General features: G+C 40.4%; 1 protein-coding gene across 1 annotated transcript; it reads left to right on the forward strand.

Moving 5' to 3' along the window:
• The first annotated feature begins 4096 nt into the window (after nucleotides 1–4096).
• Nucleotides 4097–14048, forward strand: mmp13a (matrix metallopeptidase 13a). The gene is made up of 10 exons (XM_076274990.1): nucleotides 4097–4241; nucleotides 4721–4965; nucleotides 5573–5721; nucleotides 6152–6280; nucleotides 9106–9267; nucleotides 11227–11356; nucleotides 11623–11756; nucleotides 11988–12147; nucleotides 12946–13049; nucleotides 13666–14048. The coding sequence occupies exons 1-10, from the start codon at nucleotides 4134–4136 to the stop codon at nucleotides 13764–13766; spliced, it is 1422 nt and encodes a 473-aa protein (XP_076131105.1). The 5' UTR covers nucleotides 4097–4133; the 3' UTR covers nucleotides 13767–14048.
• The last annotated feature ends 329 nt before the right edge of the window (nucleotides 14049–14377 follow it).

Consider the following 14377-nt stretch of genomic DNA (forward strand, 5'->3'; position numbering starts at 1 on the left):
TTTGTCCCCAGGGCCATTGAACTGTTCAATGTCTCACTTAAGGGAAGAGGAGAGATAGACTTCTCTGCATAGTCTGTCTACCTCTTCACCCCCTCCATGTTTGGTACTGTCTGTCCACTAGCCACTTTTACCACTGTCTCACTGTTTGCGTGCTATATTAGCACATTAGCACATATGCATACCCCCCCCCCCCCCTCCATGCCACAGCCGAACTGTGGCCACACTTATACATTTTCTTAAATAGTTAAATATATAGATATATAGACTTTACTTTATTTCTGCATTGTTGCACTGTTGGACTTACTCATTTGCACTATCACCATGACCACTATCACCATTGCACTACCATCATGACACTCATTCACACAGAGCACCTTACCATACCTTACTATGCACAGAGAATCACAGGCTCAGTCCCTGCCTCAGTCATTGCAAGCGCCTCTGATTGATTAATCACCACTATGTGGATACTGTTTTTAGAATTTAGATTAAGTGTTAGTTAGTATAATTTGTATTTTTGTAATTTGTATTTTAGTATATTTTTATATATGGTATTTAAGTGTTAGTATAATTTGTATTTTAGTATATTTAGCATATTCTTTATCTTCTACTGTCCTTATTGCTTAGTTGTGTTTTTATATTATATACTTTAATTACTCTTTCTGATGTTAAATAATGTGTTTGTGTTGTCTGTATGCTGCTGAGACCTTGAATTTCCCCTGGGGATCAATAAAGTATCTATCTATCTATCTATCTACATCACAAATTGTTGGTTGGCAAACAACCTTCAAGAGCCACCATGGAAAACTATGTTGTGCAATGAACTGAATTATGATGCACCTGCCCTCAGACAAAAAAAGATGCATACTCCATAATGATGCATACTCCATAATGATGCATTCTCCATAATACTCCATAATGATGCATGCTCCATAATGATGCATACTCCATAATACTCCATAATGATGCATACTCCATAATGATGCATTCTCCATAATACTCCATAATGATGCATACTCCATAATGATGCATACTTCATAATACTCCATAATGATGCATACTCCATAATGATGCATTCTCCATAATACTCCATAATGATGCATACTCCATAATGATGCATACTCCATAATGACTCCATAATGATGCATTCTCCATAATACTCCATAATGATGCATACTCCATAATACTCCATAATGATGCATACTCCATAATACTCCATTATGACGCATACTCCATAACACTCCATACTACTCCATAACGATGCTGGAAATAATTAGCATTGGTGCCCTAGCCGTAGTGCGACTGGCTGGGGCACCTGCACCGTATGGCAGCGGCCCGTTCGGTTCCCGCCCCGTGGTCCTTTCTGGATCCCCCCCCCCCCCCCCCCCGACGCTCTCTCCCACTCACTTCCTGTCATTCTCCACTATCCTATCAGATTAAAGGCATAAGAAGGGCCACAAATATACATAAAAAAAGAAATAATTATAGTGGTGGGCCCGAATGCAAGAGGTTAAATCCCATACACGCACATACACATATAGTATACACACACATATGCACATATAGTATACACATACACATATAGTATACACACACACATATAGTATAGACATACACATATAGTATACACACACATATAGTATACACATATAGTATACACATACACATATAGTATACACATACACATAATATAGGCTACACATGCACATATAGTATACACACACACATATAGTATACACACACACATATAGTATACACATACACATATAGTATACACATATAGTATACACATACACATATAGTATACACATACACACACACATATAGTATACACACACACATATAGTATACACATACACATATAGTATACACATATAGTATACACATACACATATAGTATACACATACACACACACATATAGTATACACACACACATATAGTATACACATACACATATAGTATACACATACACATATAGTATACACATACACATAATATAGGCTACACATGCACATATAGTATACACACACACACACACATATAGTATACACACACACATATAGTATACACACACACATATAGTATACACATACACATATAGTATACACATACACACACACATATAGTATACATATAGTATACACATACACACATATAGTATACACACACACATATAGTATACACATACACATATAGTATACACATACACATATAGTATAGTCAAGTCAAGTCAAGTCAAGTTTATTTATATAGCGCATTTCATACACAGAGGTCATTCAATGTGCTTTACATAAACAAAACCAAACAATAATAACAAATAAAAGCATAGAAGGGCAATATAGTCAAAGAATAGTTAAAAGGTAAAGATCATAATAAAAAGAAAACATAAAACAAGGTAAAATCATTTAAAAATAAAGAATAATTAGTAAGCAAAACAAAGGTAAAAGTAGTAAAAAAAAGTAATAAAAGACAAAGTAGAATAATTATCAAGGCAACTTCAGAATTTGTAACTCGGCACAGTTAGCAGAAAGCATCTGAGAACAGTTTGGTCTTAAGTCTAGATTTAAAACTGGCTACAGTTGGGGCCTTTTTGATGTCATCCGAAAGTTGGTTCCACAGCTGAGCCGCATAGCAGCTAAAAGCTGCTTCACCATGTTTAGTTCTAACTATAGGTTTTACTAGCAGGTTTTTCACCAGGGACCTATACACACACACACATATAGTATACACATACACATATAGTATACACATATAGTATACACACACATATAGTATACACACACACACACACATATAGTATACACATACACACACACATATAATATACACATACACATATAGTATACACACACATATAGTATACACATACACATAATATAGGCTACACATGCACACACAGGCTTCCCAGCATGTCAGATATGTTTCAGTGATGTAAAATGCAAAGAAAGTCAAGCCCAAATATTTACATTCTTTGTTGAGATTAGTGTCAGATTATTTGGATTTGTTCTCTGCATTAGCCACAACATGTTGATACATGCAACAGGCCATGAGAACTGAGAGCACACTACTGCAGTCAAGTGAAGCCAACAGGCAATGAGCACACTACTGCAGTCAAGTGAAGCCAACAGGCCATGAGAACTGAGAGCTACTACTGCAGACAAGTGAAGCCAACAGGCCATGAGAACACTGCTATGCTGGAAAAAACAGCCTGAACAGGTTACGGTGGTTTGCTGGTTGACCAGCTTGTTTGACCACCCTATGATGGTTGACCAGCTAGACCAGCAAAATTACTAATTATAATATAAATCCAGCTGGTTTTGCTTGTCGTACCACCTAAAGCTAGTCATTTTAGCTGGTGTTGCTGGTCTTACATACCTATTTTAAAACAGCGTGACCATCTTATACCAACAATGTCAAGCTTGGCAGGCTGGTCACCAGCATGTCCATCTTACACCAGCTGTATCCCATGACAGGCTGGTCACACCAGCATGACCAGCTTCCTCAGATGGTCACGCCAGCATATCCAGCTGGTGGCCCAACCAGCTACACCAGCAAAGACCAGCTAAAACCAGCTACCAGCATAAGATGGTTTCTAGCTGTTTTTTTCAGGAGGGTGTTGCAGTCAAGTAAAGTCAACTGTTGCATTATTCATGGGAAGTAGTCAAGTAGTCTTTGCAGTCATACAGTATTTGTGTCATTGTTTAATTACATACAGTAAATAGTTATTGATATACAATATTTGATGTGTTGCATTAGTGTGTTTAGGGACGCACAGCTGGCCAGGACTCCTAAAGGAACACTGTTCATGACTTCCTTCTTCCTCTTAAACTGATACCAAAAACACAGGACAAGGAGATGAGTCATTGTCCAACACAAATCATTGACCAAGAAACAGTAAAAAAAAAAAAAAAACAGTCTAAAAAATCCCCCTGAATGAAAGTCTTTGTGAGTGGAAGTTCCCTCGTTCAGGACGAGCACCTGTGTACCTGTGTGTGACCTCACATTGACTCAAGTCAATCACTGTGTTTGTCATGGACGTTTCGGAGCCATGGCCCTGGTGATTCACCTCCTCCAAGCTGCCCTGTGAGTATATAAGCAGGTAAGCAGTGCAGCAGTCAAAACAAGAGCAGACATGAGCACCTTCAGCATCTGGATTCTCTTAGTGCTGGTAGCAGCGGCATACGCAGTCCCCCTGTCAGCCCCGTCAGCCGCAGACCAACACAACCACCATGTAGCAGAGGTAGGTCCATTAATTCATTTTTTTATTATACTTTTTTTAACTAATTGTTTTTATTTTATACAAATTATTTTATAAAATAATATTGGGCTTGTGTGCTCGCTGCAAGAGGTTCTGCTATTGCACTTATTTTTGAGATGGCAAAACAGTCTTTTCTCTTTCTGGCTGTGTCTGTATAACACTTCATACTTCAATATTACCCAATGTCTCTGAAGTGTTCTTAAAGATAAAATGTCATGGTGTTAGCATAGTCTCTGTTCTTTTCTAGAAATACACAGATATGTTGTAGAAGTGGACTTGATGATTGTTTCTCTTTTAGCAATTATACTATAAATATATTAGGCCTGCATAACTGGATGATCAACTATTATTTGCCATAAATTGTCTCAGTATAGTGTAGTATTTAGTAAGTGTTTTCTAGAATTGCATGAATATATATATCATGAAAATAACACAGACATTTAACTGTTGATCTCCCAAAGAAATACTTGAAGCAATTCTACAATCTGACGGAGGAGTCGACTCCCTCGGGCAGACGGGCGATGAGCCAAAGAAGTCGCATCCTGAGTGAGATGCAGAGCTTCTTCAAACTCAAGGTGACCGGCGTTCTGGACGAGGAGACGCTGGAGATCATGAAGAAGCCCAGGTGTGGCGTACCTGATGCGGTCGCTCGCTACAGCACCTTCGGACACAACCTCAAATGGCAAACAAACAAGCTCACATACAGGTAAACAAACAAGCTCACACAGGTAAACAAACAAGCTCACATACAGGTAAACAAACAAGCTCAAATGGCAAACAATCAAGCTCACATACAGGTAAACAAACAAGCTCAAATGGCAAACAAACAAGCTCACATACAGGTAAACAAACAACCTCACACAGGTAAACAAACAAGCTCACATACAGGATCTCATTTGATTCACTAGCATGACAAGACTGTGGAATATAGTGGAAGTAAGCAAGCTCATACTCAGACAAGTAAGGCAAAATGAAACAAAACAACATCAAAATGGTCAAGACACCGTAAAAACTGTAAGGCAATTCTAATTTTGCTAAGATATCAATGCACTGTAAATACAATGAAATTGATAAACAAACAAGCAAGCATAATGGAAATCGAGTCAATGTTTTGTATCTACTTTTCAATATCTCAATGTTCAAATGAGCTCTTTATATAAGTCAGTGTTCAAATGAGCTCTTTATATAAGTCAGTGTTCAAATGAGCTCTTTATATAAGTCAGTGTTGACCCTGAATGTTCAAATGAGCTCTTTATATAAGTCAGTGAGTAAATAAACGAGTGAATAATGGAATGGTCTCTTCCCTCCTGTAGGATTGTGAACTACACGCCAGACCTGCCCGCATCAGAAGTGGACAGCGCCATCGAGAAAGCCCTGCAAGTCTGGGCACAGGTGACTCCCCTGAGGTTCACACGCATCTACGCTGGCACGGCTGACATCATGGTCTCCTTCGGCAGCAGAGGTGTGGATACTACTCACACTAATCCCAGAACTAACACACACTTTGTCCCTCATGAGTCACGCTTAATGATATTACAACACACACTTTGTCCCTCATGAGTCACCCTTAATGATATTTCCAAAGACACATCATCTTCAAGCCAGTTTAGTGACTTTGGCCCTGGAGATCATCTTCCATAGACAATGGACGACAACAGACAATTTACTCAGGGAGAAATACAACACAAGAAGGAGATACAAACCAAGTGCCCATACAATAGAAATCCAACATGTTCTGAGCCATAGAGATGTGCTGCTATGAGCCATAGAGATGTGCTGTGAGATGTGCAGATGCATATTTATATTTGATATTTTATTTGATGTATTTATACTTTATTTATACTTTATTTGATATTATTTGACTTTATTTCTACCGTGCTTCTGTCTTGCAGAACATGGAGATTTCTACCCATTCGATGGGCCTGGTGGCACCTTGGCTCATGCATTCGCGCCCTCTCAGGGAATTGGAGGAGATGCTCATTTTGATGAGGACGAGACCTTCACTTTCCGCTCCTATCGAGGTAAACAAACTTGTTCATACCGCTTTGAGCCTCATTGATGCAGTCACATGATCTGTTAAATGAGCCCATGTTAAAGGGGAACTATGCAGGTTTTTTAGCTTAATTTAACTTAACTTAACAGTTTCGGAGTCATTGGAATGGTTAGGGACCGTTCGTTATTTATAAACGGGGTCACCGGAGGAAAATAGGGGAGGGTCATGTCTTTTTATTCTTTGTTGAGGGGAGGGTCACCTAACTTTTTATTGTCTAGGAGGGGGGGGGGGGGGTCACCCATCTTTTGTATTAATGAAAACAGCAAAAAATCAAAGTGGCTTGTTTGATTGTTGATTTCTGTCACCATATAACGTTCTCTTTCGTTCCATAGCTCTGTCAACATTGAACAATGAAAATAAGGGAGATTTCCCGGGTTTCTCACGCAAAATACGGAAAATGTCAACATCCGTCCCCATTAACGTTGGAAGGGTTGGAGCAACAAAGTAGCCTACTTTATTCACGCCTAACAGCCTATTTCCATTTGGTCAACTTTATCCAGCCCTAAAAAATCTAAATTTAACTTTGGTTTACTTGTAGTTTACCGTGTAGCCTAGCCTAACTTTGTGCATGCTTATAAAGCATATGTGCTTCATTCATCCACACATCCAGCTCCTAACGTTTTGACAAGCATTTCTACCAATTGACCTTGTTCCTGCCCATCTCTAGCTTTGCTGTCTCCATCCTTTCTGTTTATGTTGTTTGCAAAAATATATATAGTATTTATTGGTAACCAGCAACAAGTGCAATTTGTTAATCGCTGTCATTCTCTCTCCTGCCAACAAAAATGTGTTACGTTCCAAGTAGCAGTGCGTAATTCTACTTCATAAAGTTGAACAGATACATTGGTCATATAAATAGCCAGTTTATGGTCTACAGTGTAGAGTTGGTAAGTTATGGTAGGCCAACTTGGTGTGAATATACAGGGGGATTTCTTTGGCTCTTAGCCTGGCAGGTGCGCACGTAGACATACTGTAGCCTACGGCCGAACACTGCAAGCGCCAATGAATCGTGCTCTCACGACAACCACGTTGTTAACTTAAATAGGCCTACTGTAGGTTAACATCACTCTGAGTTCGCATTCAAGCAAGCAAAACGATGATTTGAATACATCTGTTTCTCTGGAAGGGCAAGGGGTAACAACAGGACAACACAGAGACAGGCCAGAATGCAGGACTAATGTTATGAGAGTATTACAGTAATATGGGATATTCTACGGGAAAATATTAAAACGGCAAGACAGTTTTAAAGGATCATTTTAACTTTTTAAGACAAAGTTAAAATTATAGGCCTAAAAAAAAGTTGGCATGTTAGGTATTTTTCGGTCCCTGTGATTATTTGTGAAATTGTGCAAACGGCCTTTTCAAGTTATTTGAGAAGGAAGTGTAGCAAGCTCCCAAATTGACGCTCGTCTGAGAAATTGAGTTTTGGATAATGTTTAGCTTCGGCAGCTTTACAATGACTGAGGAAGCCTAGAGACGAGACCATAGCAACAAGTTCATGTGTTGAATTAGTTATTACCCAGTGTGCTTTGTTGAATGGTCTCAATGTTTTATTGTTTTATTTCATGTAAATACTTACTAGAGGAGTAACATATTTCAAGTAGGCTAATGCAGTTGCAGGAAGTGTGCATTTAGTTTCCATGCTTATTGTGTTTCCACAACAATGTTAGGGCGTAAATCTACTGAAATGGCCACCATCTTGGTGAAGTGTGATGTGTAAAATCAGAAAGCAGAGGGTGAGTTTAGAACGACAGCTTAAATCGATGTGTTTTCATAGCGCTTTATAGCGTGGGCGGAAGGTATCGACAATTGGCCGGGGAGGGTCATGTCTTTTTTGAAAAGACTGCTGAAGGGTCTTTGAAAAATTTCTTGCAGGCAGAGGAGGGTCATGTAACTTTTGACCCCGTTTATAAATAACGAACGGTCCCTTATATGACATTTTTGGGGTTGAATGGTTGCCGTCTTGCTTCCCCCTAGCGCCTGTGAGCGGAAAAATCACCCTTGCAACTTTGGGCCGGCCGGCCGATGGCCTCAGTGTCGGGAAGTATAACGAGTGCAACAAATTGCTTTACTGCATTTGCACACATACACGTCAGGCACCAGCTAGAACAAGGTAGCGATGGAGTTTCTCAGACGTTCGTCATGACAGAGCCGGCGAATAGAAGCAGAAAGCGAGTAAACCGTTGTTGGAGGAACAGGGAAGAGGAAACCGCAGACTGACCGATTGAGGAGTGTCGTAAATCATACACTATGAGACTGTAGGGGGAGCTCTACAGAGAAACCTGCGAGCAAAAAGCGAAAACAGTGAAGAAATTGCCGAAACTGCATAGTTCCTCTTTAAATGAGCCCCTGTTTCAGAAAAGAGCAGGGTGTAAATCATGTGACAGTTTGATTTGAAGTGACGCACTGTACTCATGACCATGATCATGTGACAGTTTGATTTGAAGTGACGCACTGTACTCATGGGGTTCATGTAGTTGAGTTACAGCACAGCTGCTCGTTATTGTTATCGTTATTGTTATCGTTATTGTTATCGTTATTGTTATTGTTATCGTTATTGTTATCGTTATCGTTATTGTTATCGTTATCGTTATCGTTATTGTTATCGTTATTGTTATTGTTATTGCTTACCAGCATGACTAATGAATGGCATATCTACAACTCTCTCAGCTGAAGTGTAAGTGTTAGCACAGTTACAGGAGCGCAGTTGTTGTCGTTGTTGTTGATGTTGTTGTTGTCAACATGTTTGCTACACCCCATAACAGCGTGTTCCCTCTGTCCCCCTTCGGCCAGGTTATAACTTGTTCCTGGTGGCTGCCCATGAGTTTGGTCATTCTCTGGGCCTGTCTCACTCACAGGACGCAGGGGCGCTCATGTATCCCGTCTACAGCTACAGAGACCCCGACACATTCCTGCTGCCACGGGACGACGTCAACGGGATCCAGTCTCTCTACGGTAAACGCCAACGTCTGAGCGGCCGTCATATGCTGTAGCTGCACCCAGTAACGGTGCTGTAGGATGCTATGCTGCAGGTAGCAAGAGCTTAGCATGTGGCACAACTCAGTGTTGTAGCAGAAGTCAGATGTGTACAGGGTGAACAGGACTGGAGATGCTGTCCTGCTGTAGCAGAAGTCAGATGTGTACAGGACTGGAGATGCTGTCCTGCTGTAGCAGAAGTCAGATGTGTACAGGGTGAACAGGACTGGAGATGCTGTCCTGCTGTAGCAGAAGTCAGATGTGTACAGGGTGAACAGGACTGGAGATGGTGTCCTGCTGTAGGTCACAAGAGTAGCACATCTTATATTAGGCCATTACGTGTGGCACAGCAATTTATAGCCTCGCAAACGTCCGGAAATCCAACCCAGGACGACCACATTCAAAGCAGCACCATACCAGCCATGTCATATTATGGGCTGTATATGTATATGATCTGATTTGTTATGTCTATACAGCTCAGTAGTTGCTGACCACAGCTGGATGTGAGTTTTCAGTAGCTGCACTTGAAATTAATGTGATGTCCCTATCTGGACACAGAGATGTGTTAAAAACTACACAAGTTGTGTTGTCCCTATCTGGACACAGAGATGTTTTAAAACAACACAAGCTGTGTTGTCCCTATCTGGACACAGAGATGTGTTAAAAACAACACAAGTTGTGTAGTCCCTATCTGGACACAGAGATGTGTTAAAAACAACACAAGCTGAAGACATGCAATCTGATGAGTGACAAACAAAAGCACATCTGTACAGCTGCTGAAGGGCTCTGACATGCGCTTGCACAACATCCCTCAGCCTCACGAGTGTGTGTGTGTGTGTGTGTCTGCATGTCTGTGTGTGTGCTTGCACAACATCCCTCAGCCTCACGAGTGTGTGTGTGTGTGTGTCTGTGTGTGTGTGTGTGTCTGTATGTCTGTGTCTGTGTGTGTGCTTGCACAACATCCCTCAGCCTCACGAGTGTGTGTGTGTGTGTGTGTGTGTGTGTCTGTGTCTGTGTGTGTGCTTGCACAACATCCCTCAGCCTCACGAGTGTGTGTGTGTGTGTCTGTATGTCTGTGTCTGTGTGTGTGCTTGCACAACATCCCTCAGCCTCACGAGTGTGTGTGTGTGTGTGTGTGTGTGTGTGTGTGTCTGTATGTCTGTGTCTGTGTGTGTGCTTGCACAACATCCCTCAGCCTCACGAGTGTGTGTGTGTGTGTGTGTGTGTGTGTCTGTGTGTGTGCTTGCACAACATCCCTCAGCCTCACGAGAGCGACAAGTGAGAACAAGCACGTCTCGCCCACAGGTCGTATCTGTACAGCAGCTAGTTTAGCTGAAGTGAGGTGGTCAGGACACTGACAGAGTGAAGGGCCCAGGACACTGAGGTGGTCACACACTGACAGACTGAATAGGGACTGAAAAGGCTGGCCAAGGCCCCTGCTGGAGCAGTGCTGCTGGGAAATGTAGTTGAGTGTAAAGTGCTGCTGGCAAATGCTGCTGGGAAATGTAGTTGAGTGTAAAGTGCTGCTGGGAAATGTAGTTGAGTGTGAAGTGCTGCTGGGAAATGTAGTTGAGTGTAAAAGTGCTGATCAGGCACCCATATTGGTATTGAGCAATAGCTTTATGATACCTTTTCTGATAACATGTTATGATATACATAAAGCATAAGTGACTGTAAGCACAAATAAATAGACAAACGAATCATTATCTGATGATCTACAGAAATAAGTCATCTGATTGGCCAATAACACACTGCACAAAAAGTTATGTCATAATAGTTTATCATCAACTCTTTATTTGTTAGATTTATAGTGCAGCAGTCGAGGTTCTTTTCAAGATTCACAATCTCTGGCTGTGAACCTGTTTAACATTTGTTCTAATTGTGCCAATAATTGAAAATTGTTTTGAAGAACATTACCAGAGCCATGTTTACTCATAGGTTCCAACCCTGACGTGGATGTAGTCAAACCAGAAGCAGAACCTCCCACGACTCCCAACGCCTGTGATCCCCAGCTGGTCCTGGATGCCGTCACAACTCTACGCGGAGAAATGTTCTTCTTCAAGGACAGGTAGAACTTACTGCACACTAACCCAACACCTAAACCTAATGCACATAATGACGCTCTGAGTGATTCCCCTCTAGCTAAGTCTGTGTGCACATAATGACGCTCTGAGTGATTCTCCTCTAGCTAAGTCTGTGTGATTCTCCTCTAGCTAAGTCTGTGTGATTCTCCTCTAGCTAAGTCTGTGTGATTCTCCTCTAGCTAAGTCTGTGTGATTCTCCTCTAGCTAAGTCTGTGTGCACATAATGACGCTCTGTGTGATTCTCCTCTAGCTTCTTCTGGCGTAGCGCCTCTTACAGCAGAAGAGCAGAGCAACACCTCATCAAAAGCTACTGGCCTCTTGCCCCTAACAACATCGATGCAGCTTACGAGAGCCGATCATCAGACCGAGTTTTCCTCATCAAAGGTGAGTTTGAGACAATTTTCAGTGAGTTTTATGTAGACATTCATCACAACCTTGTACTGATATGTTTTTATCAGTGAATATGATTCCTAAATGTTGAAAACTGGCCCTCTGCGCCTCTCTCTGGCTGAGCTACAGGCCCTCTGAGCCTCTCTGGCTGAGCTACAGGAGCAATACTTTATAAAAGACACATGTACACTTACTATTATGACTTGTTTGTTTTTGTGCATGCAGGCAGAAACGTTTGGGCCCTTCACGGCTACAACATTGAGAGTGGCTACCCAAAGAGCCTCCGCACTCTTGGACTCCCCGTGTCTGTGAAGACGGTCAATGCTGTCTTCCATGACCAACAGTCTGGCAAGACCATATTCTTTACTGGCAACTACTACTACAGGTATGCATCTCACTTAGTTACCTTGGAAACAGCATATGTTGTCATAGGAATAGGAATTATACCTAAACTCATAATTCCTCTTAATCTTTTATGTACTAATATACATGAAAGAGTCCCTAACTATTAAAACAGAATTCTGTAATTTCTCCTCTCCACATTGAAGTAATAGTCTAGTCGTGATCCCCATAGGCCCAATAGTAAACCCAGAAATGTTGAGTACCCTAAAGTTTTATTGCAGAAATGTCATCTATAGGCCTAGTGGGTGGAATTCAACTTGGTTGCCTAAAGTTCCACTTTGGGCAATTTGCATAATTAGCATAAATAGGCAATTAAGGCGAGGCAGTACAGGTGAATAGGGTAAAAAATTAAAAAAATAGATATTTGCATACACACAAAAGCAGATAGTGTGATAAAGCCAGGCTCAAAAATTGTTTTTCCAAGGTAAACACGTGTACTTGGTTGGGTGAGTTGGTGAAAACCTTTAAGAAACTTGGTAAGGAGGCAGTGTTGACCTATGGACAGACAGATTAAGAAATTAAGTGTGCCATGCAAAACTAGAAAAGCACTCTGAGAGTGCAGACCTCCGCCAAGTGAAAACATAACCGCCTCCTGGATCCAGACGGTGATCCGGATCACTCCCAAACTTTTTGAGTTATCTTGCGAACAAACAGATGAATCCATACACACAAATTCCCCTAAAATGTCTTGCTAAAATTAATATTCATCAGTATTACCGTACAGAAGATTGTTCATAACATTTATTTTTATTGTAAAATTATTATCTTGTTTTGTTTATAGTTATGACGAGAACAGAAGGGAGATGGACCAGGGTTACCCCAAACTGGTGGATGAGGGGTTCCCCGGAATGACAGGAAAGGTCACTGCTGCCTTCCAGTATAGAGGTGAGTCAACAGCACAAACACACACATAATCTACTCAAACACACATCCTCTACTACATAACTTTACAAACACACATAATCTACTCAAACACAAATTATCTACTACTTTAACTCTACAAACACACATAATCTACTCAAACACACATAATCTACTACATTAACTCTACAAACACACATACATTAACTCTACAAACACACATAATCTACTACATTAACTCTACAAAGACACATAATCTACTTAAACACACATCCTCTACTACATTAACTCTACAAACATACATAATCTACTCAAACACACATTATCTACTACATTAACTCTACAAACACACATAGTCTACTCAAACACACATAGGCCACCTCGACGCAACGTGGGGCAAAGCGCAAGGCAGAAGAACAACTCTTTTGAACAATCCACCCAACGTAGGATCACAAAATCATGCCGAATGTGGACTGGAGATGCCTTAAAGCTCTTTAGGCTTTGCGCCTCTGACCAAGCGATTCAGATCGCCAAGATAGGGCCTTTTATCTATTCAAACACACACAATCATTATCTCTGGTGTCTTTGAATGAACAGCAATGCCATTTAAAGGAGTATGACGCTGTCTTTTTCTTTCCAGGCTTCACCTACCTCTACAGTGGGCCCCACATATTTGAGTTCAGTTTCAGCAGCAAGAGGCTGTTTCGTGTCCTGAGGAACAGCTACTTCCTGAGATGTTAGATCAGATTTCTATGGTCATCACGACAAACTGTCAAATGATCAATTTCATGGGTTTACTATTCCATTACTTAAATGATAATATATATTTTATATTTTTTTGATAATATATTTTTTTCAATGAACACTATGAATATTTAAGATCTATGTAAAATTTAGAGCTATCCTTGTTTTATGTCAGACATATTTAAAACTGCTCCAATAATGAATTATGTAATAATAATTATAATAATGTGAAGATTTGAATATTTTTGCACCGAAATCCAATGGTATGTTTTTGAATCCTTTTTCCCTTTTGTATACTTGTTGATATATTGTCTGTTTTCTTTCAAATAAATAATTAATAATAATAATAATAATAAAAGATTTCTGTATGTTTATCTTTTTGAAAAACTTATATGAAACCTTAAACAATGAAACAATCTGCCTCTATAAATATATATTTAACAGTCTAGAGCATTGCCTCTCGTTTTAACGGCTATTTAGGCTATCCTGTCTAGGCTAATTTTCCTTCAACAATCTTTTTTCAGATGCAACAATATCTATTATCAGATGCAACCATATCTATTATCAGATGCAACCATCTGAGGGAGCTATACTGTCAATACTGTCTC

Source organism: Alosa pseudoharengus, unplaced genomic scaffold (assembly GCF_046254945.1).
Source record: "Alosa pseudoharengus isolate Yale_2024_CS ecotype anadromous, Long Island Sound unplaced genomic scaffold, YU_APseudo_1.1 YU_APseudo_1.1_scf_8, whole genome shotgun sequence".
Classification (NCBI taxonomy): domain Eukaryota; kingdom Metazoa; phylum Chordata; class Actinopteri; order Clupeiformes; family Clupeidae; genus Alosa; species Alosa pseudoharengus.